At 39.0% G+C, this 27189-nt stretch overlaps 1 protein-coding gene across 3 annotated transcripts in view; it reads right to left on the minus strand.

The window, feature by feature from the left end:
* Positions 1 to 17663, minus strand: part of CCDC141 (coiled-coil domain containing 141) — a 242337-nt gene extending 224674 nt beyond the window's left edge. For all 3 annotated transcript variants that reach the window (XM_066345145.1, XM_066345143.1, XM_066345142.1), the window contains exons 1-2: positions 17441 to 17663; positions 14937 to 15059 (exon numbers count right to left, since the gene is read on the minus strand). In XM_066345145.1, coding sequence (XP_066201242.1) covers positions 14937 to 15059; positions 17441 to 17542 — 225 coding nt within the window. In that variant the 5' untranslated portion in view covers positions 17543 to 17663. The remainder of the gene's footprint in view (positions 1 to 14936; positions 15060 to 17440) is intronic.
* Positions 17664 to 27189: the final 9526 nt, after the last annotated feature.

Genomic DNA, 27189 nt, shown 5'->3' on the forward strand with positions numbered 1-27189 from the left:
TACCCATCAAAGCTATCCTTCAAGTACGAAGGAGATATAAAAACATTCACAAATACAGAAAAGATGAGAGAATTTATCAGCAGAAAGCCCCCACTCCAGGAAATACTAAAGGGGGTTTTCCAACCAGATTCAAAGAACAAAAGAAAACAAAACCACAAGTAACAGCTCCACCAAGAACACAATAAAACCAAACTTAAACTGTGACAACAAAAGAAAAAAAAGGGGGGAGAGGATGGAGATTAACAGTAGCAAAGGACGATGAAGTGCAGAAATACTCATAAGATAGGGTACTACAATGAATATGGTAGGTACCCTTTTCATTACTTAATGGTAACCACCCTTGAAAAAACAACCACAAAAACACTTGACTTAAAAAATGTAGCAACAGAGGAAAGAAGTATGGAACACAAACAAACAAAAACAAATGATAGAAAAGCAAAAGAGAAGAATCAAACAAGATACAAAACTAACAGAAAGCAATTTATAAAATGGCAGTAGGGAACCCACAAGTGTCAATAATTACACTAAATGTAAATGGATTAAATTTACCAATAAAAAGACACAGAGTAGCAGAATGGATTAAAAAAGAAAATCCAACTATATGCTGCCTACAAGAAACACATCTAAGCAACAAGGATAAAAACAAATTCAAAGTGAAAGGCTGGAAAACAATACTCCAAGCAAACAACACCCAAAAAAAAGCAGGTGTAGCAATACTCATATCTAATAATGCTGACTACAAGACAGAAAAAGTACTCAGAGACAAAAATGGTCATTTCATAATGATTAAGGGGAAGTTGAATCAAGAAGACATAACAATCCTTAATATATATGCACCAAACCAAGGAGCACCAAAATATATAAGACAGCTACTTATTGACCTTAAAACAAAAACTAACAAAAATACAATCTTACTTGGAGACCTCAATATACCGCTGACGGCTCTAGATCGGTCATCCAAACAGAGAATCAATAAAGATATAGTGGCCTTAAACAAAATACTAGAACACCTGGATATGATAGACATCTACAGGACACTTCATCCCAAAGCGACAGAGTATACATTTTTCTCTAGTGTACATGGAACATTCTCAAGAATTGACCATATGTTGGGCCACAAAGACAATATCAGCAAATTTAGAAAAATTGAAATTGTACCAAGCATATTCTCTGATCATAAAGCCTTGAAACTAGAATTCAACTGCAAAAAAGAGGAGGAAAAACCCACAAAAATGTGAAAACTAAACAACATACTTCTAAAAAATGAATGGGTCAAAGAAGAAATAAGCGCAGAGATCAAAAGATATATACAGACAAATGAAAATGAAAATATGACATATCAGAATCTCTGGGATGCAGCAAAAGCAGTAATAAGAGGAAAGTTCATATCACTTCAGGCCTATATGAACAAACAAGAGAGAGCCCAAGTAAACCACTTAACTTCACACCTTAAGGAACTAGAAAAAGAAGAACAAAGACAACCTAAAACCAGTCGAAGAAAGGAGATAATAAAAATCAGAGCAGAAATAAATGAAATAGAGAACAGAAAAATTATAGAAAAAATCAATAAAACAAGGAGCTGATTCTTTGAAAAGATCAACAAAATTGACAAACCTTTGGCAAGACTCACCAAGGAAAAAAGGCACAGGACTCAAATAAATAAAATCCAAAATGAAAGAGAAGTGATCACCACAGACATCATAGATATACAAAGAATTATTGTAGAATACTATGAAAAACTATATGCCACCAAATACAACAATATAGAAGAAATGGATAAATTCATAGAACAATACAACCTTCCTAGACTGAGTCATGAAGAAGCAGAAAGCCTAAACAGACCAATCAGCAGGGAGGAAATAGAAAAAACTATTAAAAACCTCCCCAAAAATAAAAGTCCAGGCCCAGACGGTTATACTAATGAATTCTATCAAACATTCAAAGAAGACTTAGTTCCTATTCTACTCAAAGTCTTCCAAAAAATTGAAGAAGAAGCAATACTTCCAAACACATTTTATGAGGCCAACATAACCCTCATACCAAAACCTGGCAAGGATGGCACAAAGAAAGAAAACTACAGACCAATATCTCTAATGAATACAGATGCTAAAATACTAAACAAAATACTAGCAAATTGAATACAACAACATATTAAAAAAATAATACATCATGATCAAGTGGGGTTCATCCCAGAATCTCAAGGATGGTTCAACATACGTAAAACGGTTAACGTAATACACCATATCAACAAAACAAAGAACAAAAACCACATGATCTTATCAATAGATGCAGAAAAGGCTTTTGATAAAATACAACACAATTTTATGTTTAAGACTCTCAAAAAAATGGGTATAGAAGGAAAATATCTCAACATGATAAAGGCCATATATGATAAACCATCAGCCAACATCATATTAAATGACATAAAACTGAGGACTTTCCACCTTAAATCAGGAACAAGACAGGGTTATCCACTCTCTCCACTCTTATTTAACGTGGTGCTAGAAGTTCTGGCCAGAGCAATCAGACAAGACAAAGAAATAAAAGGCATCCATATCGGAAAAGAAGAAGTAAAGGTATCACTTTTTGCTGATGATATGATCCTATACATCGAAAACCCGAAGGACTCCACAAAAAGATTATTAGAAACAATAAACCAATACAGTAAGGTCGCAGGATACAAAATTAACATACAAAAGTCCTTAGCCTTTCTATATGCCAACAATGAAATATTAGAAAACAAACTCAAAAAAATAATCCCCTTCACGATTGCAACAAAAAAATAAAATACCTAGGAATAAACATAACAAAGAATGTAAAGGACCTATATAATGAAAACTACAAGGCATTATTAAGAGAAATAGAAAAAGACACAATGAGATGGAAAAATATTCCTTGTTCTTGGATAGGAAGAATAAATATAATTAAAATGGCCATATTACCCAAAGCAATATATAAACTTAATGCAATTCCCATCAAAATTCCTATGAGATTTTTTAAAGAAATGGAACAAAAAATCATCAGATTTATATGGAACTATAAAAACCCCCGAATAGCCAAAACAATCCTAAGGAAAAAGAATGAAGCTGGGGGCATTACAATACCTGACTTTAAACTATATTATAGGGCCACGATAATCAAAACAGCATGGTATTGGCAGAAAAATAGACACTCAGACCAATGGAACAGAATAGAAAGCCCAGAAATAAAACCACATATGGTCAAATAATCTTTGATAAAGGGGCCAACAACACACAATGGAGAAAAGAAAGCCTCTTCAACAAATGGAGTTGGGAAAACTGGAAAGCCACATGCAAAAGAATGAAACTCGACTACAGCCTGTCCCTGTGTACTAAAATTAATTCAAAATGGATCTAAGACCTGAAACAATAAAGTACATAGAAGAAGACATAGGTACTAAACTCATGGACCTGGGTTTTAAAGAACATTTTATGAACTTGACTCCAATGGCAAGAGAAGTGAAGGCAAAGATAAATGAATGGGACTACATCAGAATAAAAAGTTTTTGCTCAGCAAGAGAAACTGATATCAAAATAAACAGACAGCCAACTAAATGGGAAATGTTATTTTCAAACAACAGCTCAGATAAGGGCCTAATATCCAAAATTTACAAAGAACTCATAAAACTCAACAACAAACAAACAAACAATCCAATAAAAAAATGGGAAGAGGACATGAACAGACACTTCTCTCAGGAAGAGATACAAATGGGCAACAGATATATGAAAAGATGCTCAGCTTCATTAGTTATTAGAGAAATGCCAATCAAAAGTACAATGAGATACCACCTCACCCCTGTTAGATTAGCTATTATCAACAAGACGGGTAATAGCAAATGTTGGAGAGGCTGCGGAGAAAAGGGAACTCTCATCCACTGTTGGTGGGACTGTAAAGTAGTACAACCATTATGGAGGAAAGTATGGTGGTTCCTCAAAAAACTGAAAATAGAACTACCTTATGACCCAGCAATCCCTCTACTGGGTATATACCCCAAAACCTCAGAAACATTGATACGTAAAGACACATGTAGCCCCATGTTCATTGCAGCACTGTTCACAGTGGCCAAGACATGGAAACAACCAAAAAGCCCTTCAATAGAAGACTGGATAAAGAAGATGTGGCACATATACACTATGGAATACTACTCAGCCATAAGAAATGATGACATCAGATCATTTACAGCAAAATGGTGGGATCTTGATAACATTATACGGAGTGAAATAAGTAAATCAGAAAAAAACAAGAACTACATGATTCCATACATTGGTGGAACATAAAAACGAGACTAAGAGACATGGACAAGAGTGTGGTGGTTACCAGGGGTGGGGGGAGGAAGGACATAGGAGGGAGGGAGGGAGAGAGTTAGGGGGAGGGGGAGGGGCACAGAGAACTAGATAGAGGGTGACGGAGGACAATCTGACTATGGGCGAGGGGTATGCAACATAATTTAATGACAAGATAACCTAGAGATGTTTTCTTTGAATATATGTACCCTGATTTATTGATGTCACCCCATTAACATTAATAAAAATTTATTTAAAAATAAATAAATAAAAAATAAAAACACCTAACACCCATCTACATATCGCATTATGCACCCCCCCTGCCCCAAGCAAAGTCTCTTTCTGTCCCCATCCCACATCCCTTGCCCTCCTCCCCTTACCGCCACCCCCTTTCCCTCAGTTATTTTCACCTGTTGTCTGTATCTATATGTTATGTATATATGTTTTCTGGCTAATCCCTTCACCTTCCTTCATCCTGTCCCCTCATCCTCTCCCCTCTGACAGCTGTCCACCTGTTCCCTGTGTCCATACCTCTCTTAATGTGGTTTTTTAATGATAATTGTTTTTTCTGGTTTGGCCAGAGCTTCTTATTTTTTATTGTACATCAGAATTACTGCAAAATCCTTTAAAAATATACAAGTGTTCCAGCTTTGCCTTGACTCTTCGGTTTAGGGCCTGGGTCTCTTTTTAAGCTCCCACGTGGTTTTGATGCCAGCCAGCATGAGAGCTACCTTCTTAGGCCTCCATTCTTTTAAGTGTTCCAAGTGGAGAACGTTCATTTTTATATTGTTTCTTCTCACTGATTTCCTGCACTGGCTATAGTTCTGGGCCTGGACACAGACATCAGCATGAAAATACTGGAGCATGAAGTTAACATCCTAGACTTCTTCCCCATAAAAATGAGATGAATTCTACTGTAGCCATTTGTAATCTCAAGGCTGCAAAACACTTCTCTTGTCCTTGGGCACTTACATAAGACCCTCTGGTCTTCCATTCTCTTTAAAATCCTCTTACTGCTCCCCTTCCTTCCAAACTTCACAACTGGATCTTATGGAAATACAGATTCATAGCAAACAAACTCTTCCCTAATTCTCAGCCATCAATAATTAAATGAATGTCGCTCACTTTCCATAACCCTGCTTTCTCCCATTCTAACAGAGGCTTCTTTCTCAATCAGCATCACCCTCTTGCTTCTCAAATTTATTAGAGGAATGGATGAACAATGAACAACAAATTAATTATGTAGAAAATTATTAATGAAATAATACTTCCAGAATTCACCAGACAATTCACCATTTACTGCCTTCTACTGCCAGCCTTTCAAATTATATTAATAAAAGGTTTCCCCTTCATTTCAAAATGTTTATATAATTTATTTGTTTTAAAGAAATTACTTTTTTAAGTAATATCAATTGCAATATTACCAAACACATGCACAAATACATTTACATAAAGACATGGTTTTTAAAATCATTCTTTATTGGTTTTAGTGAGAGAGATTGTTCCTATATGTGCCCTGACCAGGGGTCAAATAGGCAACCTCTGTGCTTCAAGGCGACGCTCTAACCAACTGAGCTATCCAACTAGGGCTACACATATACATGTTTTTAAAATATTACACTAGAAAAAAAATATTTCTACTTCTGTAAGAGTATCTACTAGTATCACTTTATTAATTGCTTTCAAAAATGGGCATTTAGAAATATTTGACCTTGTTTCTTTCATTTCTTGTTCCTGGAAGAAATCTTATATCATAATTATCCTTTTGGGGTCTTCCATGTTTGTTTGGTTATAAGCAGATGTCTCCTGAGCTAAAAATAATGAGCAAAGTCTATTTGCATTCTCAGATAACTTAATCTTCTTCATTCCTTGAATCTGCATTGTTCAATATGGTAGCCACTAGCCATTCAGAATGTGGCTAGTTCAAATTGTGATATGCTATAGAGTACATGCTGGGTTTTGAAGCCTTAATACAAAATATTTAAAATAAAAGTTTTCATAATGATTATATGTTAAATGATAATATTTTAGATATATTGGGATAAATTAAGCATATTTTTAAGTTAATTTTTTTTTCTTTTTACTTTTCCTAGTGGGTAAGTTTTGGTAATTCATAGCTTTCAAAGAATTGGCTCATTTCAACTATGTTGTTGAATATATGTGCACAGAATTATTCTTTGTATTATCATATTTTAATGGGGTTTATACTGAAGCCCCATTTTTCATGCCTAATACTGACAATTTTTGTCTTCTCTCATTTTTCCTTTCTCAGTCTGGCTAGAGAGGCCTATCAATTTTATTGACCATTTCATTTTTCTTTTCTTTTTTTTCTGTTTTGATTACATTAATCTCTGCTTTTCTCTTTATTTTCCCCCTTCATTCTGCTTGCTTTGGCTTTAATATGCTTTGATTTTTCTATTTTCTTAGAGTGAAAACTTAGATTCTTGACCTGAGACATATAAGCTGTTCTAATATAAGTATTTAATGCTCTAAAATTTATATCTTGCTATTAGAAAATTTTTAAATTACATGTGACTTGCATTCGTGGTCTACATTATATATTTGTTTATTGCTGTGCTGAGAAGCATAACACATTAACAAAGTGTTTTTTTTCCAATGCATTAATAAATGTTTAATAGGCAATGGGATATGTGAATCAAAGAATGTCAGGCTCTCAGAAAGCTGACAGCAATAGCCCTGGGCAGTTTGGATTTCGCTAGTTCCAATTACCTTGGGAGATGTTTTAGCTGAAACTTCTTTTGTCAAGGTGGGGCCACGTGGGGCCAGTTTATTGCTGTTAATTTCACAGCTCTCTATTTTTTTGTCCATTTTTCATAAAGAAAATTAAAACACACCAACAAACTCAAAGGAGAGCATTTAAATTAAAGAAAAAAGGCCCTGGCCGGTTGGCTCAGTGGTAGAGCGTCGGCCTGGTGTGCGGGGGACCCGGGTTCGATTCCCGGCCAGGGCACATAGGAGAAGCGCCCATTTGCTTCTCCACCCCCCCCCTTTCCTCTCTCTCTCTTCCCCTCCCGCAGCCAAGGCTCCATTGGAGCAAAGATGGCCCGGGCACTGAGGATGGCTCCTTGGCCTCTGCCCCAGGCACTGGAGTGGCTCTGGTCGCGGCAGAGCGACGCCCTGGAGGGGCTCAACATCGCCCCCTGGTGGGCAGAGCTTCGCCCCTGGTGGGCGTGCCGGATGGATCCCGGTCGGGCGCATGCGGGAGTCTGTCTGACTGTCTCTCCCCGTTTCCAGCTTCAGAAAAATACAAAAAAAAAAAAAAAAATTAAAGAAAAAAAATCCTATGAAAGTAAATTTAATAGCTTGTGGTCCTTGAGCTCCACGAATACTAACAGAGTAGGATTTCTTTTGAGAAAATTAGATCACTCTCTATATAGTCTAAGTTAAGGAGCTGAAGGGTGAGACTGTGCTCTCACCTTCTCTGTCGTCTCATTTCACTGGCTTGATGCAACACCTGACATGTGTACCATGGAAGTCTGCTGAAAGGTCCCCTGGCTTGAAACCCGGGGCTTTGGTTTCCTCACCCTGCTGTGCCCTTCCGTCCCCGTGTCTGTGGGACCAAGCCATCGGGAGAACAGAGGGAGGAAAACAATGTGAGTTCATCACAAGCTCTGGGACCACACTTCCTCCGGTCAGAGAGAGGTCTTCCCTCTCTGAGGTCTGGGCACCTGCTTGGCTGCTGCCGCCCTCAGCATCACCGTTGCCTTCAGGGCACTACCTGAGCCAGGCTGAGAGAAGAGGGAAACAAAAAGCAAAAACACAGGCAGGGTATTTATTCCCTTTCTGACCCTTAGAATTCCTGTTTCTACTGCTCATAGAGAAGACTTCTGTGGAGCTTTTTCTGTCCACATCTCGTACGTTCCTCAGGGTGTCACCTGCCATGGAATTCAGGCTGGGCCACATCGGTGAGAAAACAACTACAGCACTGCCGGCTGGGTGCGATGTGGAATACTGATCTCTTCCCCAATTTACCTGGTAGGCTCTACCTTTCAGCATCCTCGGCAAACACGCATTCTGTCAGGCTTCTGACCCAGGTTTCAGAGAGGAATGTGTTTGGTGACAAATAACATAAAGCCCAACCAACTTGCTGGAACACCTAAGAATCTGTCTATGTCACAAGAATCTTTGGCTCAGCATAATCTTCCACAGTAGGAAAGAAGCATAAGCAATCCACTTACTAATGTACTCCCAGGTTGTTGGACATTGTTTTGTTTCCAGTTACATTATGCTATAAAGAAAACACGTGAAAAGATGCTCAATATCATAGCAAAGCATCTTCATATCTCTATCCTCACCATATTGTTTCACACTGTGGAAGATTATGCTAAGCCCCAGGCTTCTTGTGACATAGACAAACTCTTGGGTATTTAAGCCAGTGTTGGTTGGGCTTTATGTTATTTGTCATCAAATAAACATCAAGTAAACAGCCATCACTGCCTGTTGCCTTCTGTTCCAATTATTTATTGCTGTGTAACTAGCTGCTGCAAATTCTAATGACCTAAAACAATAATAATTTATTTTGCTCACAATTCTCAATTTGGGCAGAGCCCCGTGGGAAAGATTTGTCTCTGCTCCATACAAGTCAGCTGGGAAGCTCAACCAGGCCTGGAGAACCTACTTCCAAGATGGCTCAGATGGCTCACTCACATGCCTGGCAAGTTGGCCGGCTGTTAGCTGGGCTCCCAGCCAGGGCTGTTGCTGGGAGCCTCTGTACTTCTCCACACAGGCCTCTGCACAGTGATGCCTGACTTCCTCATAAGCTGCTTGGGTTCCAAGAGTGACTATTTGAAACTGAAGGAATTAAAAGCAGCCAGTCTCTTGAGATTGGGCCCAGAAACTGCCACAGCATCATCGATGCTGTATGCTTTTGGTTAAAGCAGTCCCAGAGTCTCTCCAGTTTTAAGGGAATGGACATAGACTCCACTTGTAAATGAGGGGAGTACCAAAAGAATTTACGGCCATTTACATCTACCACACCCTTCCTTTGTACTGGGTTCTTCCAGAGTTGACAGAAAAGTCACATTTTCTATAGCCAAGTCATACTCTGTTTCCTGTAGAAATGTGGAGATGACTCTCTTTTTTCCTGACTCTGTGTCACTTAGTGTCCCATCCAAGAAGCAATGGGGTGAGTGCCTCATGTTTCCCAAAGGCTCTTCAGCCTCTGCCAAGATGTCCAACTCTGACTGCTGAACCAAGACAGAGATGAGCTAAAGAGTGCCCTTTCCAAATTATTTACTTTTCAGTATCTATGCCAACAAAAGTTTCTCTTATAGCATGCCCATCCCTCTAGGGAGTGAACTCACATCAACACTTCAGGAGGTACAGTCATACTCTGAACTGCTGCTTAGTCAGAACTGGCAACACATGATTTGTGATGCTTGCAGTATCAATGTGCCTTACCTCCATGTCTAAAAGCCTATTGTCATGGACTCTCTAGCCTCTCTTAAATCAGCTTATCTTATAAAAACATCATTTTATAAAATTATCCATGGCACTTTCCAAATCTAAAGAACGCTGTTTGAATTTTATGTCATTCCACAGCCCTCTACTATTCTCCGGAACTGAACATCTATGAGAGGCAACACCCTGCAGACTAGGAAAGGGCCAAGTGAAGCAGGGAAAATCACTAGGAAGTTCTGCTGTTTCATAGTTGTGAGAAGACTATTTCTGTTTTTTAATGGAAAAAATTCTTCATTGTCAAAGATCTAAAAGGGAAATTAAACTGCCCATTACTTTCCACTCTCCCAGAAACCCTATACGGTTCCTACCTTATTTCAGTGACCTTCTTCAAAATGACTGGTGAAAAATACAACAGGCAGTTTACAAGTATAGAACACTAAGACAAATATCCCTTTGAACCACAGATCAATTAAGTGTTAGAATTTGGTAGGTGCCAATTAATCTTACCTCTCTCCTGTCAAGATTCTGAATCAATTGTAAAATAGACATCAAGGTCAGATATGGTCATATATCTGTTCTTATTACTGGTGAAGCTGGACTGGAGAATGGGGTTGATTTGGACTTTCTACATTTTCCTCCCTAACATTTAGTCCTTGGGGTGTAGCTGCAGAGAGAATTGGGCCGGAAGCTGCCCTGGGTGAGGGGAATGGTGGACTGCCTCTGCCAGGCAGGGACGTCAAACCAGGCCAGCAGAAGCAGAGAGAACAGATAACCAGTAGTCAAAGGGTAGTCAGGGTCCCAGGAGAGCCTTGAAGGCTGGCTTCCCCACGGCGGCCACTTTTCCCCCTAGTCTCACTAATCAGGTAACACAGCCGCCTCACTGCAGTAGGGAAGAGAATGGGAGGAGAGACAGTGAAAGCATCTTCCCCAACATTTCTGAGAGAGCAGAATTTTCTAACTCGTGGGTCTATAGGAAAACAAGGATAGAGAGAAAATGGATCTTCTGTATGAAGGGTAAGGGAGAACACTGCTGTGACACAGGTACTGTAAAATGGGCTATTCCTCTTCTAATACTGTCCTAATGGGTTCTATCACATCCACAATACACATGCTGTAAGATTTTCTCAATACGTAAGTTCAAGTCACACAGCTTTGCTGTATTAAAATACAATCTCAAAAGACATTATCAGAAAAGTGAAAAGACAACTTAGAGAATGAGAGAAAATATTTGTTAATCCTACATCTGATAAGAAATTAATTTCCAAAATATACAAAGAACTCCTACAACTCAACAACAACAAAAAGCAAACAACTTTATTTAAAAATGGGCAAGACACTTAACTAGCCATTTCTCTGAAGAAGATATACGACTGTCCATTAAGCACAGAATAAAACCCTGTTTCCCCAAAAATAGACATCCCCTGAAAATAAGACCTAGTGCAATTTTTTTCAAGCATAGAAATATAAGCCCTCCCCTAAAAATAAGACTAGCATGTCTTTAAAAGCAAAAATTAATATAAGACATTGTTTTTATTTTCAGGGAAATGGTAGATTGTTGTACATGGAAATAGAGTCACAAGAAATTCTTGATGGGATTCAGAATTTGGCTGGTTATGCTGATGTTTGTGATGACATGACTACAGTATATTAATAAATGTTGATTTTATTGTTCAACAATAAATGTGAATTCTTGTTCATGGAAAAATAAGACATCCCCTGAAAATAAGACCTAGTGCGTCTTTAGGAGCAAAAATTAATATAAGACACTGTCTTATTTTGGGGGAAACACGGTATGTTTAACATCATTAGTCATTAGGAAAACGCAAATCAAACCATCGTGAGAGATTACTTCACACCTAGGAGAATGGTTATGAAGAAAAAGGTTTTGGCAAGGATATGATGAAATTGAAAGACTGGTATACACATGTAATAAACATATGTAATAGGATATCGCTTCAGTGAAAAAAATTTTGGTGTTTTCTCAAAAAGATAAGCATAAAAATGGTTGCTTATTAACAGAACAATTATACCACTTTCTTTTCAGGCCGCAGGCACTTCCATATATCATTGCATTATTCCCTCAAATTTCCTTTTTAGTTATTTCAGGGAAACTGTTATTACCATAAATTTTCAAATAAAGAACCTGAGCCCAGAGAAGCTAGCCACTTTGTTTAATCAGAGCAGACTCAGTACTGAATTCTACACCCTGCCAATACTCCTAAGAGTACACTCTTCTTTAAAATTAGAACAAATTACAGGAAGAAACAGAATAGAATGAACATTAAAAATTAAAAATTACTGGCTTATTGAACTACTAATGTCCCTATTGTTTGGAAAGCTCATAGTAAAACTAACTTGGGTCCAACAATTTTCTACTACAGGTTAAGGCTGTGCTACCCTAATAGCATAATTACTAGTAAATTGGCTGAATTAGTGACTTATCTATTTTCAAAATGAAATTCACATTCACATTTTTGTTATTTTAAAAAAGTCTGTTGTCAGCCAGTCTGGAACAGATTTCAGAACCCTCGATTATTTTTTAAATCAATAATATTGAAACGTGATATGACTATTTAAAATTTCTTGGGAATGGGTGTCTGGGTAGATAGTGGGGGTTGGGACGGGCAGTGGTATGAGAGATGGACATTAAGATGTCATTGGCTAAAGGCCTCTGTGAAGTCAACAACCCTTTTTACTTGAGATCTCATGTTCTCAGACCCACATGCACAGAGGGAGTATGGTCCCACGATCCCATGATATATCAACATGGTAAGATACACAATAAATATAGAGCTTCCCTCATCTTACAGATAAAAACTCTTCAATCAAAGAAGCTAGTCCATAGCCAGAAGACTGGTTTAAAAGGACAAGACTCTAGAATCTAGAATCTAGAATCTAGAACAACAAGCACCTTTTGAAGATGGATCTTCCTAAATGAAAAACTCTTTCCAGCTGAGCTCCTGGAGAGGTTTAAATGACAAATTTGAGCAGAGTTTTTGGGAGAGCTGAAATGCTGTACCTAAGAAACCATTCTCCCTGGAGTTGTGGGCTTGGACAGGAATAGAGGTGGGGGGAAGAGGTGGCCTGAAGAGACCCAGACTGCCGTGAGCTTCTCCACCATTCACAGTTCATCATCAGTGGACCTGAAGTGATGGTTGGACACCACCTGTTAGTGGGATCTGGAGAAGGGTTTCAAGTTCAGATTCACTTCATAAACAGGTGCACAGGAGGGAGCTGGAAACACATGAGACCACAGGAAAGGGAACCCCTGGGGCTGGGCGGGCAAAAATTGCAAGGAAGCCATTGGGTTCCCACAATTCATGGAACTGAGCGTTTTGTGAACAGACCCACATGCACAGAGGGAGTATGGTCCCACGATCCCATGATATGTCTATATGGTAAGATACACAGTAAATATAGAGCTTCCCTCATCTATATAGAGCACAACTTTGAATTGTTAGCTAAATACACCAGTAAATGGTATAGTCAGTGTTAAAACATGGGTCTTTTGATTGCTGGCTCAATACTCTTTCATATTATAATGTGGTTTTGTAGATATACAAGGGCTTCCTAGTGTCCAGGGATTATTATCTTGAAAGATAGCATGGAGCCCAGACCAAGGAGATGTCTAAACAGGAAAATAAGTTCTGGATTCAAATGGCCCCCTACTTAATCACTAATTCTTTCTGCAATGCCTCAATCTGATTTACCCAATTACTTTTACTACTGTCAAATCAGAAAACCAGTACTGGTATAAATTAAATGCAGATCAGATCTGCCTCTAAATCTAGGAAGTAGACCTGACCTGTGGTGGCACAGTGGATATGCCGCCACCTGGAACGCTGAGGTCACTGGTTCGAGGCCCGGGGCTAGCCTGGTCAAGGCACATATGGAAGTTGATGCTTTCTGCTCCTCCCTCCTTCTCGCTCTCTCTATCTCTCTCTCTCCTCTCTAAAATGAATAAAGTCTTTAAAAAGACTTTTTAATTCTTAAATCTAGGGAGTAAGTATAAATTCTAGCCAAGATGTTCAAAGAAGCCAGTAATAAGGATTCAAAACATGGAACAGCTAGTCAGTGCAGGTCTCTGAATCGAACCTCTTTGATCTTCGTGATTCATTTGCCTCTGAGGAGTTTTACTCACAGGGTTGGCTGCATCACGGGGCTCCATCTAAGACAGGAAAACTATTTAGGGTTTACCTGTCACTGTCTTAAAATTCTTAATAATTTTAGTTTTGAATTTGTGTTTTGTAAGTAAAGTCCAATGGGATAACAGAGGACGTACTGGAGGACTGGAGCTTCATCCACATGTGGTCCTGTCTCCTAGGGGTAGTCTCTTTGCTATCCTGTCTGCTTCCCCACCCCTGCTCAGTGACTTCTGTCATCTGCCCCGGCAGGGGTCACAACACAGCTCAGGAAGAGCTGGGGACAAGCCCGCATGCTGTGCACTGAGCCGCGAGCCAGTCCCAGGGCCTGGGCGTCTGCACTCACCCCACACATAGCCTGGTGCCTGAGGGAGCCAGACACTAAACAGCAGGTTAAAGAATAAACACCATGACCGGTCAAGAAAAACTTCATCCTGCTTTTTGAACAGGGAGCCCAAATTTTCCTTTTGCACTGGGCGTCAGGAATTATGTAGCTGGCCCTGATTAGACACCTTACCTGGTGATCACAAACCAATATTATTTTTAGATTCTTAACTAAATAACCATAATACATATGGAATAATAACTCTGATTTTACTAAAGGTATTATTCGGTTTCAAGAACTCTTAATATTAAACACAAAATTATACATTTTCGATAGTTGGACCAAAGGAAAAAAGCCTATTATTCTTGCCAGCAGGTATCATTAACGATACAAAGTCTGAATCTGTTGTTGTGACTTGACAGTGTGATGCATGAAATGGAAAAGTAATGAATTATTTTTCCACTGAGGTAGCCAGGGGAAAAAAATTACTGATTTCTCCACAATAAAGATATTATCACTTCGTATTTTCTATCACATTAGGGAAAGTTTAAAAAAAATCTTGTTACTTCTCTCCAATGTTGATGTTTGCTCATAAATAACTATAGTGCTTTTCCATTATCTACCTGGCACTATGCTATAAAATAGCCACGAGCCAGTGACAACAGAGGAATCGAGAAGTGTAAGAAATGGCTTTTTACTTCTTTTTAGTTTTGCATCTGCGTCATATCTTAGTATCTTTCTTACCTTGAGCTTGGACAAAAGAAGTTCATGATCATGAAGAAGTTTTCGGGTTTCATCTTGACTGCTGCCAATTTCTAAAATGTTAGGCTGTGACTCAGCCAGCTGAAGCTGTACCCATTTGCCACACTAAGAATAAAAAATGAAATAAAAAGCACTTTTAGTTCCTCTTGTTCCTTCCCCTTCACCCTTCACCCTTCTCCTTTATATTTTCTTTTTCCCTTCATTCTTCCTTCCTTCCTTCCTTTTTTTTTTTTATCCTGTGAACACTTTATTCTTTCCATAGATGGGCTTTAATAAACTGAAATATAAGAGGTCTAATAGAAATCCATGCCTTGACTTTTCCTTTTTCATTCTTAGGATAATTTTTTTTTTCTTGGTATGCTGGATTTCAATATAAATTCTCAAATGAGGAACACAAACAACAGATTCTATATTAATGAAAATTACAGAATAATTCAAATAATTGTGCATTCTCTCATTCATAAAAATATTCTTCATAAAAATAGTGAAATTCTACTCAGGCAAGTAGGATACTAACTTCACCATAGGGGAAGATTTTGCAAATGCAATTTAAGCTAATCTGTGTCTTCACATTAATTTTGCTGGTTCAACCAGAAAGAACAAACAGCAGATGAAACAACTGATTTGCATCTTATTTCAAAGTTAAAAAACATTTTCTAACTTTTCCTGTTGAGTATTTAATAAAGTATGTAGGAAAATGTCAATAAAATTAGACTTATGTGACAACTGCCATTTGAAAGCAGCCAACTCATTTTCCTCACTCAGGACTCTTCCACTGCTCTAAGTCACATCTGGTCACTGCACTTCCTGAGGAGCTGCCTTTCCAAGAAGCAACAGCTAACAAAGCAAGAAGTACCTCTATCAACTACCTGCCCGTGGACAGGGAACTGCTGAAGAGAAATGAAAAAATCATGTCTATTCTAGATAATGAGTGCTCTGAGACTGTTTGGAAACAAGAGGCCATAGAGATCAGACACGGGCACTTCTATTCCTTTAAGATGGACTTCGCATTTTGAATAGTTAGGGGTTTGTTTTCTATCAGATGGCCTTGAGTGAAGGGAACTGGCGAGGGGAGATGAAGGAAACGTTCTTAGAAACACAGTTTGGTTAAAATAATTTCCAGTGCGATTTTAGTTCGTTGTTTTTTCTTTTCTTACTCTCCATCTACCTGTGATCTTCCTTTAATTTAATATATATGCATTATTCTTTATACTGCTTTAAGTCACATTGTATATTTGAGGGAAAGAAGGTTAACTTCTTCTTAAACAGCGAATTTGCCTTTTCTTGCCTTGTTGCTGAAATTTGCAGATACTCAAAACATCATAAAAAGCACACACAAATTATCAGTGTTTGCTACTTTTGCTTCAGACTTTTTTCTGCGTCCACTCATTACCTTTAAAGAGACGGGAGGGCAAGGGAATCAGCAAAGGTTCTGTTACGTGGGGCCAACTCTCAACAGCCCTGGGATATGGCCTAGCTAGAAACATACCGCATTCAGTTCTACTAAATGGTTTTGTTCAATGTCAAGTGCTGCTTCCTTATTATAATTTTCACATTAACATAAAATTCACAGGATTAAGTGAAATTGAACAGGGCTCGTTTTCCATGCTCTGATAAAAAGCTAGAAAAATCATTCAGTGAAGCCTGATGGGGTCCTGAAAGTAACTGGCTGGTGGTAAGCACCAGCTTGTTTGCTGGATTCCTTTCCTTAAACACTGAATTCCTTAGGTGGTGGATTGTCTAAATCCGCCAAGCATAATGCTTCATGGGGGTTTTGCAGGGCATTTTCATGAGAAATAAAATTCATGGTTATCTTCTTCAACCTGAAGATGTGTTTTCATCTTTGGAAATAGGTAAATTGCTTGACATAAAACATGTCATATAACATAAGCCCCAAGTGGCTCCAACGTCCTGTTGTTAAGATCAAATTTGATACATGACCTTTGCTGCTTCCCTGACAGGGTCTTTCTTCCCCCAACTATGTGACAAGGATCCACTATGGCACCACCAGCGCTACGAAGGGCACATGTCAGAGCCTCTTATTAGGTGCTGTCTGCATTCCATCATGCTCAAAACAATGCCACCCCCATCTGCTAGGACCTTCCTCTTCCCTCCTCCATCACACCCACTCTCAAAAATCACAGGTATTTCACAGAGCCCTGGACTCTTCAGCCTGGCAATCATGAATTTGTAATTATGAATTCCTTGCCTTTAACAAGCGAATTGAAAATACACAGTTTAGTTATTTGTTTTTTTTTTTAACCGAGCTGCTGTAAATGTTTTCTCCCTAACTGAAAGAGAAACTGTAGTAACTGGCTGAAACTTAACAGAGGTTTCTCTTAGCTGCCACTTTAAGAAAATAAGATGTACTTGCTGTTATCTTCTCTATGCTGTGCACTGCTGACTGTGTGGAATGTTCTCTAGGATTATCAACACACAGCAAGGTGCCCACGCCACACAGAAAAAAAAGAAAGTTATTAACTTACCTTTATGACAGCTATAACGATTTTAGAGTCCCCAGCCTGCACAGCTACTGAACTGACTGTTGTCGTAGAAAACTCCACTCCAGGACTTCCTTGGCTGGACATGGTACTTTAGAACCAGAGTTTATACTTTGGGCAGCCTTTGTATAGATGTCTGTCTGCTGGTCATTTCAGAAGGCAACCACCGGGGTTACTTGGATTCATTCAGGGATAGAGCTCAGCTCGCACTGATTACTCTGCCAGAAGGAAAGAACAGGAGGTTAAAAATAGACAATCCCATTGAGTTTATCATGAGAGAGAGAGAGAGAGAGAGAGAGAGGAGAACGGGAGGGAATCGCCACACCCCTAGTATGGTAACACTAAGTGCCTGTTATTTTTGCCATTATCTTAAATGTAGAGAGCAGCATTTAGCTCTCTTCCTATCAGCTGATGTTTGATAGCAAATGGGGGGGGGGGGGACATCCTGAAAACCCAAGTTAGTTTTGCTATTGAATCTATATGGTTATAGTGGACTTTGAAACCAGCCAGTCATTGACTTGGATATCAACTTTCAAGACTTTAGACCTCTCTTTTACATGAAGAAAAGCTTCCAAAATGTACTTTAAAAATAAATTCTGGTATTTTGTTTTGGGATTAAGCAAACAAGAAAATAGCTTGAAATACATTTCTAGATTAATCTGCTTTTCTAAAACTCACTGCCCTTTGTCAAATAAAGTGTATATGGAATGATCATATTTTCTCAGAGCTTCAGATGTCTTAGGGATATTTTTGAAAAAAAAATATTTCAACAAACATTTATCAGGATTTCTTTGTGATTACTGTACTCCATTGGACAGCATTTTAAAACTCAGTCATCACAAATAGTAAGAAGTGATAGACTTCGTTGTTACCTTTTAATTGCAGCAAGAATGTCTTTTAATTAAAGTTTAACACTACATATATTTTTCTTCAATAAAATAAAAGATAACACTGTGCTTCAGGTTTGGATTTTATTCTTTCCTCACTGCCTGTGCAGGAAAATTATAGACACTTCACATCAGAACCCAAGATTGGCAGATTAATCCTATTGCTAGAAACTCGGCGTAAGTCACAAGTTTGTCTGTGGGATTAAACAGCAGCTGTTGGATCCGTCGTCAAAGAACAGCTGAAACTAACACTGACGTGTGGGTCAGAGGTCAGATACAAACACATCAGAGATAACTGACTCTAGTGCTGCTGGAGCCATCCGAAATCTCCGGGACAATGCCAGAATGGAGGAGAGAGCTACGAACAGATAGAGTTAATGTGTCCACTCCCTGTTGAAAGCCTTAGTTCAATTTAAAAGCACGTTCAGGTTCAGGGCCAATATTCTGAAGACTGAGACAACACCACTGCGTTGTTTTGCTAAGGTTCACCGTAACATTCTTGAGTCAAGGGGTCAAGTGCTTTTACATAGATTTCAGTGTTCTGTGATTTATTTTTCTTTCCCACTGTATGTCATGGCTGCTCCACAATTATGTAGCCATGACCGAGGGCCCTGCTCTCAGAATCTACCTGCTGCTCCAGCGAGAGGAAACCAGTCTTTGGACTGCACGGACCTCACCTGATGCCACGAGGGGAGCATTTGGAGCCAGCTCACACCCTATGCCAAGACACTCTGACATAGGAAATATTGTAAATAGTATCATTTAATGGGAGAGATGAAGAGCTTGCAGAGAACCAACCTGAAAAGGAGGAGGCGGCCTCAGTGCTGCGGGCAGGCTTCTCTGCTGGAGCAAACCGCTGGTCTGAACAAACCAAAACAAACAGAATGAAAAGAGTTTTCAGCTAATTGTCCTTAAGAAAAACCAAGAGTTGATGATTGTGTCACACCCTAAATTAAAATGCCCAAAGGAACGTTGCTTAAGTCACTGTATACATTGCCAATCAGAACAGCAAACAGTGACCCACACACACCCACAACACAGAGAGCACTTTCACCCAGAGTTAAGCCTGTTGTTAGGTACTCTGTACCGTCAATTGCATAAAGGCCCTCAGAGGCAAAGGGAACTTGAGGCTGTGAGCTGCAAAGACCATGGCCAGGAAGAGTGGTTGAGTCCACAAAGCCCCACTTCAGATGGATGATTGTGTAAAGGGAGTGGAGGGCCACACAGAATGTGTGGGACTGAGGGCCCACGCCAAGGGAAAAGGAGGAGAGGGAGAGGAGAGAGGACACTCCTGAAGGTCTGATTAATTACAAGGTTTAAGGGCGCAGGGAATTAAGAATGGTTAAGATTTTGTTTAAAAAAAAAAAAAGAATCCAGTTATCCGGCAGTAAAAATGGTGCCTTTTGTGTGTAGATGACCTTTCTTTCTGTTAATTAGAAGGAGCATAAATTTAAGTGGTAACTAATTTTTTAAAATTCAAATTCTTGGTTTTAAAATCCTCAAAAGATTTAAATCACTGTTTTTTCTCTTCCTCCCTTGCTTGTTATTTTTTTTTCCTTTTCAGTTCTTCTCCTCTAGGAGCTCTGTTGATCAGATCTCTCTATCCACATCTAACTCATCTAGGACCTTGGCCTACATTCCTCATGTGGCATAATATCTAATTATAAATTGCATTATTAACTCCTATAAGCAGTTTAAAGAATAGTTAATATAAAGCAAATTATACTAGCCTGACCAGGTGGTAGTACACTGGATAAAGCATCAACCTGGGACACTGAGAACCCAGGTTCAAAATCCCAAGGTTGCCGGCTTGAGCACGGGGTTGCCAGCTTGAATGTGGTATCATTAAAATGATCCCATGGTCACTGGCTTGAGCCTAAAGTCACTGGTTTGAAGCCCAAGGTCTCTGGCTTGAGCAAGGGAGCCCCCCTTCCAAGCCAATGCATGCAAGAGAAAGCAATCAATGAACAGTTAAGGCGCTGCAACTATAAGTTGATGCTTCTTATCTCTCTCCCTTCCTGTCTGTCTGTCCCTCTCTCTCCCTCTCTCATTAAAAACAAACATAAACATGTTATACTAAAGAAATCAGTACTATAGAGAGTTTTTTTTAAGGCTTTATAAGTTACAGTTTGTTTATACTCTGCCTTCCCCATCATCACACACACACGCACACACAAGCCCAGAAAGCAAAAACCTTAGAGGCATTCTCATAATTCTCATATCCTTTGAAGTTTATAGAGGATCTTGCAGAGGATATTATGCCTTCTATATTTATCCCTCTGGGAAATGACTGTTTTTATACCAGCTGAATTTTAGTGAAATATCCTCCATGGGGAATCAAAAAGCTTATAACCGGATTTGCTGAATTGCAAATAGCACTTTTTTCCTCATTTTTTATATTGTGGTAAAATACACACAACAGAAATTTACCATCTTAACCATTTTAAGTGCGTGGTTCAGGGAGATTATACACATTCATAAGGTTGTGCTACCATTCACCAACCACCATCCTTCTCCATGACTCTCTTAATCTTGTAAAACTGAAACCCTACACTGTTAAAAAATAATTCTCCATTCCCTCCTCTCCCAAACCCCTGTCAACCACCATTTGACTTTCTGTCTCTATGATTTTGACTACTTTAAGTATTTCATATAAGTGGAATCATGCAGTATTTGTCTTTTTGCAACTAACTGGCTTCACTTACTATAACGACCTCAAGATTCATTCATGTTGTAATATATGTCAAAATTTCTTTTCCTTTTAAGGCTGAATAACATTCCACTGTGTGTGTGTGTGTGTGTGTGTGTGTGTGTGTGTGTGTGTGTGTATGTGTGTGTGGTGAGAGAGAGAGAGGGACAGACATAAACAGACAAGAAGGCAGAGAGATGAGAAGCATCAACTCAGAGGCAGCACTTTTAGTCGTTCATCACTTGCTTTTTTATATGTGCCTTGACTGGGGGGGGGGGGGCTCCAGCTGAGCCAGTGACCCCTTTGTCAAGCCAGTGATGTTGAACTGAAGCCATCAACCATAGGTCATGTCTATGATCCCACACCCAAGCCGGTGACCCCATGCTCAAGCTGCTGAGCTCATGCTCAAGCCGGCGACCTCAGGTGTTCCACGTTGATACTCTATCCACTGCACTATTGCCTGGTTAGTACTTTTTTCTTCTTTTTTTTAGAGAGAGGGAGAGACAGACAGACAGACAGACAGACATGAAGGGAAAGAGATGAAAAGTATCAACTTGTAGTTGTGGCACTTTAGTTGTTCATCGATTTTCTGATGCGTGCCTTGAGCAGGGGGCTCCAACCAAGCCAGTGACCCCTTGCTCAAGCCAGTGACCTTGGGCTTCAAGCCAGTGATCTTTGGGCTCAAGACAGTGACCATGGGGTTATTGTGATGATCCTATGCTCAAGCCAGTGACCTTGTGGTTTCGAACCTGGAACCTCAGCATCCCAGATCGATGCCCTCTCCACTGCGCCACCACCAGTCAGACTATCCTTTTATTTTACCTTTGCAGACCATCTCATAGGGTTACAGCAGAGGTGAAAAGAGTTGCTTCACATAAAGTGCTTAGAAGAGGACCTGGCATTTAGCAAGTGCTATATATGAAATATGGTACTAGATGCAGAATTGGTGCTTATAAATATTGGCTGATTGACTGAATCATGTTTGTCATAAAGAAAAAAAGATGGTTTTACTAAAACTCATTTATTCAGTATTTATTCATGCAAGCAATAGATATTGAGCATTTGCTATATACCAGGCATTTACACATTAGGAGTACAGCAGGGTGGGAAACAGAGGTCCCAAAAGGTGACAATTCCAGTGAGAAAAGACACACCAAAAACAATAAAATAAATTAGCAAAATAAAAATCAACTGTGAAAAAGGCTAAGGGCAAAACAATCATCGTTGTCTTAAGTAGATGGAATCACAAAAGGTTGCATTTAGAATTTGCCCGATGTTGGGAAAACTGGAAAGCCACATGCAAAAGAATGAAACTCGACTACAGCCTGTCCCCGTGTACTAAAATTAATTCAAAATGGATCAAAGACCTAAATATAAGACCTGAAACAATAAAGTACATAGAAGAAGACATAGGTACTAAACTCATGGACCTGGGTTTTAAAGAACATTTTATGAACTTGACTCCAATGGCAAGAGAAGTGAAGGCAAAGATAAATGAATGGGACTACATCAGAATAAAAAGTTTTTGCTCAGCAAGAGAAACTGATATCAAAATAAACAGACAGCCAACTAAATGGGAAATGATATTTTCAAACAACAGCTCAGATAAGGGCCTAATTTCCAAAATTTACAAAGAACTCATAAAACTCAACAACAAACAAACAAACAATCCAATAAAAAAATGGGAAGAGGACATGAATAGACACTTCTCCCAGGAAGAGATACAAATGGCCAACAGATATATGAAAAAATGCTCAGCTTCATTAGTTATTAGGGAAATGCAAATCAAAAGTACAATGAGATACCACCTCACCCCTGTTAGATTAGCTATGATCAACAAGATGGGTAATAGCAAATGTTGGAGAGGCTGTGGAGAAAAAGGAACCCTCATTCACTGTTGGTGGGACTGTAAAGTAGTACAACCATTATGGAGGAAAGTATGGTGGTTCCTCAAAAAACTGCAAATAGAACTACCTTATGACCCAGCAATCCCTCTACTGGGTATATACCCCAAAACCTCAGAAACATTGATACGTAAAGACACATGTAGCCCCATGTTCATTGCAGCACTGTTCACAGTGGCCAAGACATGGAAACAACCAAAAAGCCCTTCAATAGAAGACTGGATAAAGAAGATGTGGCACATATACACTATGGAATACTACTCAGCCATAAGAAACGATGACATCAGATCATTTACAGCAAAATGGTGGGATCTTGATAACATTATAAGGAGTGAAATAAGTAAATCAGAAAAAAACAAGAACTACATGATTCCATACATTGGTGGAACATAAAAATGAGACTAAGAGACATGGACAAGAGTGTGGTGGTTACCAGGGGTGGGGGGAGGGTGGACAGGGGGAGAGTTAGGGGGAGGGGGAGGGGCACAGAGAACTAGATAGAGGGTGGCGAAGGACAATCTGACTTTGGGCGAGGGGTATGCAACATAATTTAATGACAAAATAACCTAGACATGTTTTCTTTGAATATATGTACCCTGATTTATTAATGTCATCCCATTACCATTAATAAAAATTTATTTAAAAAAAAGGAAAAAAAAAAAAGAATTTGCCCAAGAAATCAAGGGGTACCTTCCGGGTATTTCTGTTGGAATATAGAGACTAACAGGATTAATAAACTGATAGTGATTATAAAACAACAACAAATAAATCACATACTATGGCAAAGGCAATGGGTTAAGGACTCTGAAGGCAGACTGCCTTAACCTCTTTGTGCCTCAGTTTCCTCATTGCAAATTATTAATAAAAGAAATACCAATATCATATTGGGTTGCTAGGAGGATTAAATAATATTTGGAAGAAACTTAAAATAATGCCTAACATTTAAGTGGTGTTCTGATAGTTAAATATTACTATTACTAAGACAACAACATCTGTTAAGGGATTTCCTAAATCTACTAAGTGCCACAAAACTCGAATTAAAATTTTAAAATTAAGTTGAATTATACATGGTAGGCTACCCGAATGGATTAAATATATTAGAAAGACATAAAATATGCATTACCAGGGAGGAAATGACCTATCAGATGGTAAAATCATTTCAGTGAGTCATCATTATTTCTAGAACACCATCTTTACCATTAGCTTTAGCCAAAATGTTTCCTAACTCATCTTATATGTCATGTAATCCTACTACCGGCACCTCTCTGAGCTCAATGAAGACATTCATTTCCCTAGGAGGGTGATTACCCGTGTAGATTACAAGCATTCTCACTTAATTGCCATTCATAAGTAAACTGAAGTCACTCCTGCCTCTTTAAACAGCCCTTCCTAGTCAACAATTTACTTCCATTGCATGTATTTATTTGTTCATTCAACAAGTAGGATTAAATACTTACTGTCAGGCACTCTTCTAGATGCCAGGCCCACACATCAATAAACAAAATACAGTTTATCCACCGAGGGAGCTTGCTTTCTGGTATAGGAAACATAACCAATTAGGAAACAAAAAGTACATATATAATTTAATGTCAGGAGGTAGTAAGTGTTATGAAGAAAAATAAGGCAGGGCGAGAGAGAGAGAGAGAGAGAGAGAGAGAGGGAGAGAGAGAGAGAGTAAAGGAGGGAAGAAGGATGCTATTTTACGAGTCAGAAAAGGTCTTCAGAGTAGAGGAGATTTGATAAAGACCAGGATGAAGTTGAATCAGCAAGATACATAGATATCTCAGGGGAGAGCATTCCAAGTGGCTGGGGTATGCTTGCTCTATTTGAAAAGTCTGCAGAAGGTCGATGAGGCTGGAGTTTAGTGAGGACTGAGAGGCAAGGACGCACTGATAGAACATGAGTCTCTGAGGTGTGTTAGCTAGTCCATGCAGGGCCTTCTAGGTGCCTCCATGTCCTGCTTTGCTTGGGACAACCATGGTTTACACCTGTTGTTCTGGCATAATTACTCTTAAAGCCCCCTTCACTCTCAAAATAGTCCCATTTGAATGATACATTAGGTGCTTTTAATAACCTTGCTCTTAAGCCAAAGTAAGAACTTTGAATTTAATTCTGAGTCAGATAGGTCATTATGGCAGGGTTGTCACCCAAGGAATGGCATCATTTGACCTAACATCGTTAAAGAAACTCTTTGTGGAGAAGAGACCATAGGAGTCAAGAGTGAAAGCAGGAGGTAGGATGAATTCCATAGCACCCAAACCACAAATGCCAACATGATACTCCATTTGTATGGTTTTTTTATATTTTTTTATTTTTCTGAAGTTGGAAACGGGTAGGCAGTCAGACAGACTCCCGTATGAGCCCAACCGGGATCCACCCGGCATGCTCACCAGGGGGTGATGCTCTGCCCATCTGGGGCATTGCTCTGTTGCAACCAGAGCCATTCTAGCGCCTGAGGCAGAGGCCATGGAGCCATCTTCAGCGCCCGGGCCAACTTTTGGCTGTGGGAGGAGAAGAGAGAGACAGAGAGGAAGGAGAGGGGGAGAGGTGGAGAAGCAAATGGGCGCCTCTCCTTTGTGCCCTAGCCAGGAATCAAACCCGGGACTCCTACACGCCAGGCCAACACTCTACCACTGAGCCAACGGACCAGGGTCATTTGTATGTTTCTTTATGGACAATTAAAATTTGAGAATATCTATCCAAAATATCATGACTTCCTTTAAGTTTTAATCTCATAGATTTCCTTATAGTTAAACATGATTAATGACATATAAATCCTTAGCTTCTTCATAAGACCTGGGAAAATAATTAAAATACAACCTTTATATCCAACAAATTTTTTCTTCTATAAGTGGTAAGAAAAACAAAAAACAAAATTTGGACAAGTTCAAAGAATACTTAGCCTGGTCAAAGATCAAAGGTGGCTGTGTTTATTATCATTTTAAGCAATGATTTACCAAAAATGATGTGTGAAATTATATCAATATTTGTTCAATTACTATCCACATCTTTTCTTGAAAAATTTCTATTTAGAGCAATGCATTATCTAGAAAACTGTTATATATTTGTAGACTTCAGTTAAAAAAACAGCAAATGTGGCAATTATTGATTTGGGAAAAGTCCTTTCTGAATGAGAAAGATATATACAATACTTCAAGCTGGAAAATATTTTTTTAAAAAATCAATGAAAATATTTTATGTACAAAGTTTATTTTAAAATTTTAACTCACAAGACTTCCTACCTGTGTTGAGCTGTGCACTTAGGGTCCAATGTAGCTGATATAATTCCTCTTGACAAAATGAAGTGTCCTGAGAGTACTCTTAAAAAGGTAGGACCATTACATAAGAAGACGGGAATCTTAGTCAACTTGACTTTGGAAAATTACATTTTCTTTGTTTTTCCTTAGTGTTGCTAAACTACATTTGAGGCTGAGAGTTTCCATCCCAGAGTAATCCCCAGGGAAGTCTCCAGAGCAGCAGTAGTTCCAGCTGCTTGGGAAACAACAGTGACACTGAGGGTGAGTTGTCATTTCTCCAAGCAGCTATAATTTTTGTCAAGGAAGAAAAAGTAATATAAAATCCAAGGACATAAAAATCAGATACCCTAAATAGAATCGTATCATCCATGGATTCTAAATTTAAAAAAGTTTTGTTTTGTTTTTTATTTCTTTTTCCAAGTGAGAGGAGATAGACAGACTCCTGAATGCACCCCAACTGGATCCACCTGGCAACCCCCAACTGGGGCTGAGGTTCTGCCCATCTGGGGCCATGCTAACACCTGAGCTATTTTTAGTGCCTGAGGTGGAGACTCCACATAGCCATCCTCAGCACCTGGGCCAATGCACTCAAATCAATCGAGCCATCGCTGCAGGAGAGTAAGAGAGAGAGAGAAGGGGAGAGGGAAGGGTGGAGAAGCAGTTGGTTGCTTCTCCTGTGTGCCCTGACTGGGAATTGAACCAGGGACAGCCACACGCTGGGCCAAGGTGCTACCACTGAGCCAAACAGCCAGGACACAAAAGATTTTTTTTAATGAGGTTTTATTAAGAAACAAAGAAATTAATATATATTTGTATAATAGCATATATATGTGTGCAGATATGTTACACATAATTCATTTAAGTAGTGTTATAATAGGACTTCTCAGTTGTTTGGGGGTGATGTTTCATGATTTATTGAGTTTATTGGCATCAGTTTAATGACAAAGCCATATTTTAAAAGACTTTGAGATTATATTTTTTAAAACTCAACTGAGTT

This window comes from Saccopteryx leptura, chromosome 7, assembly GCF_036850995.1.
Source record: "Saccopteryx leptura isolate mSacLep1 chromosome 7, mSacLep1_pri_phased_curated, whole genome shotgun sequence".
NCBI lineage: Eukaryota > Metazoa > Chordata > Mammalia > Chiroptera > Emballonuridae > Saccopteryx > Saccopteryx leptura.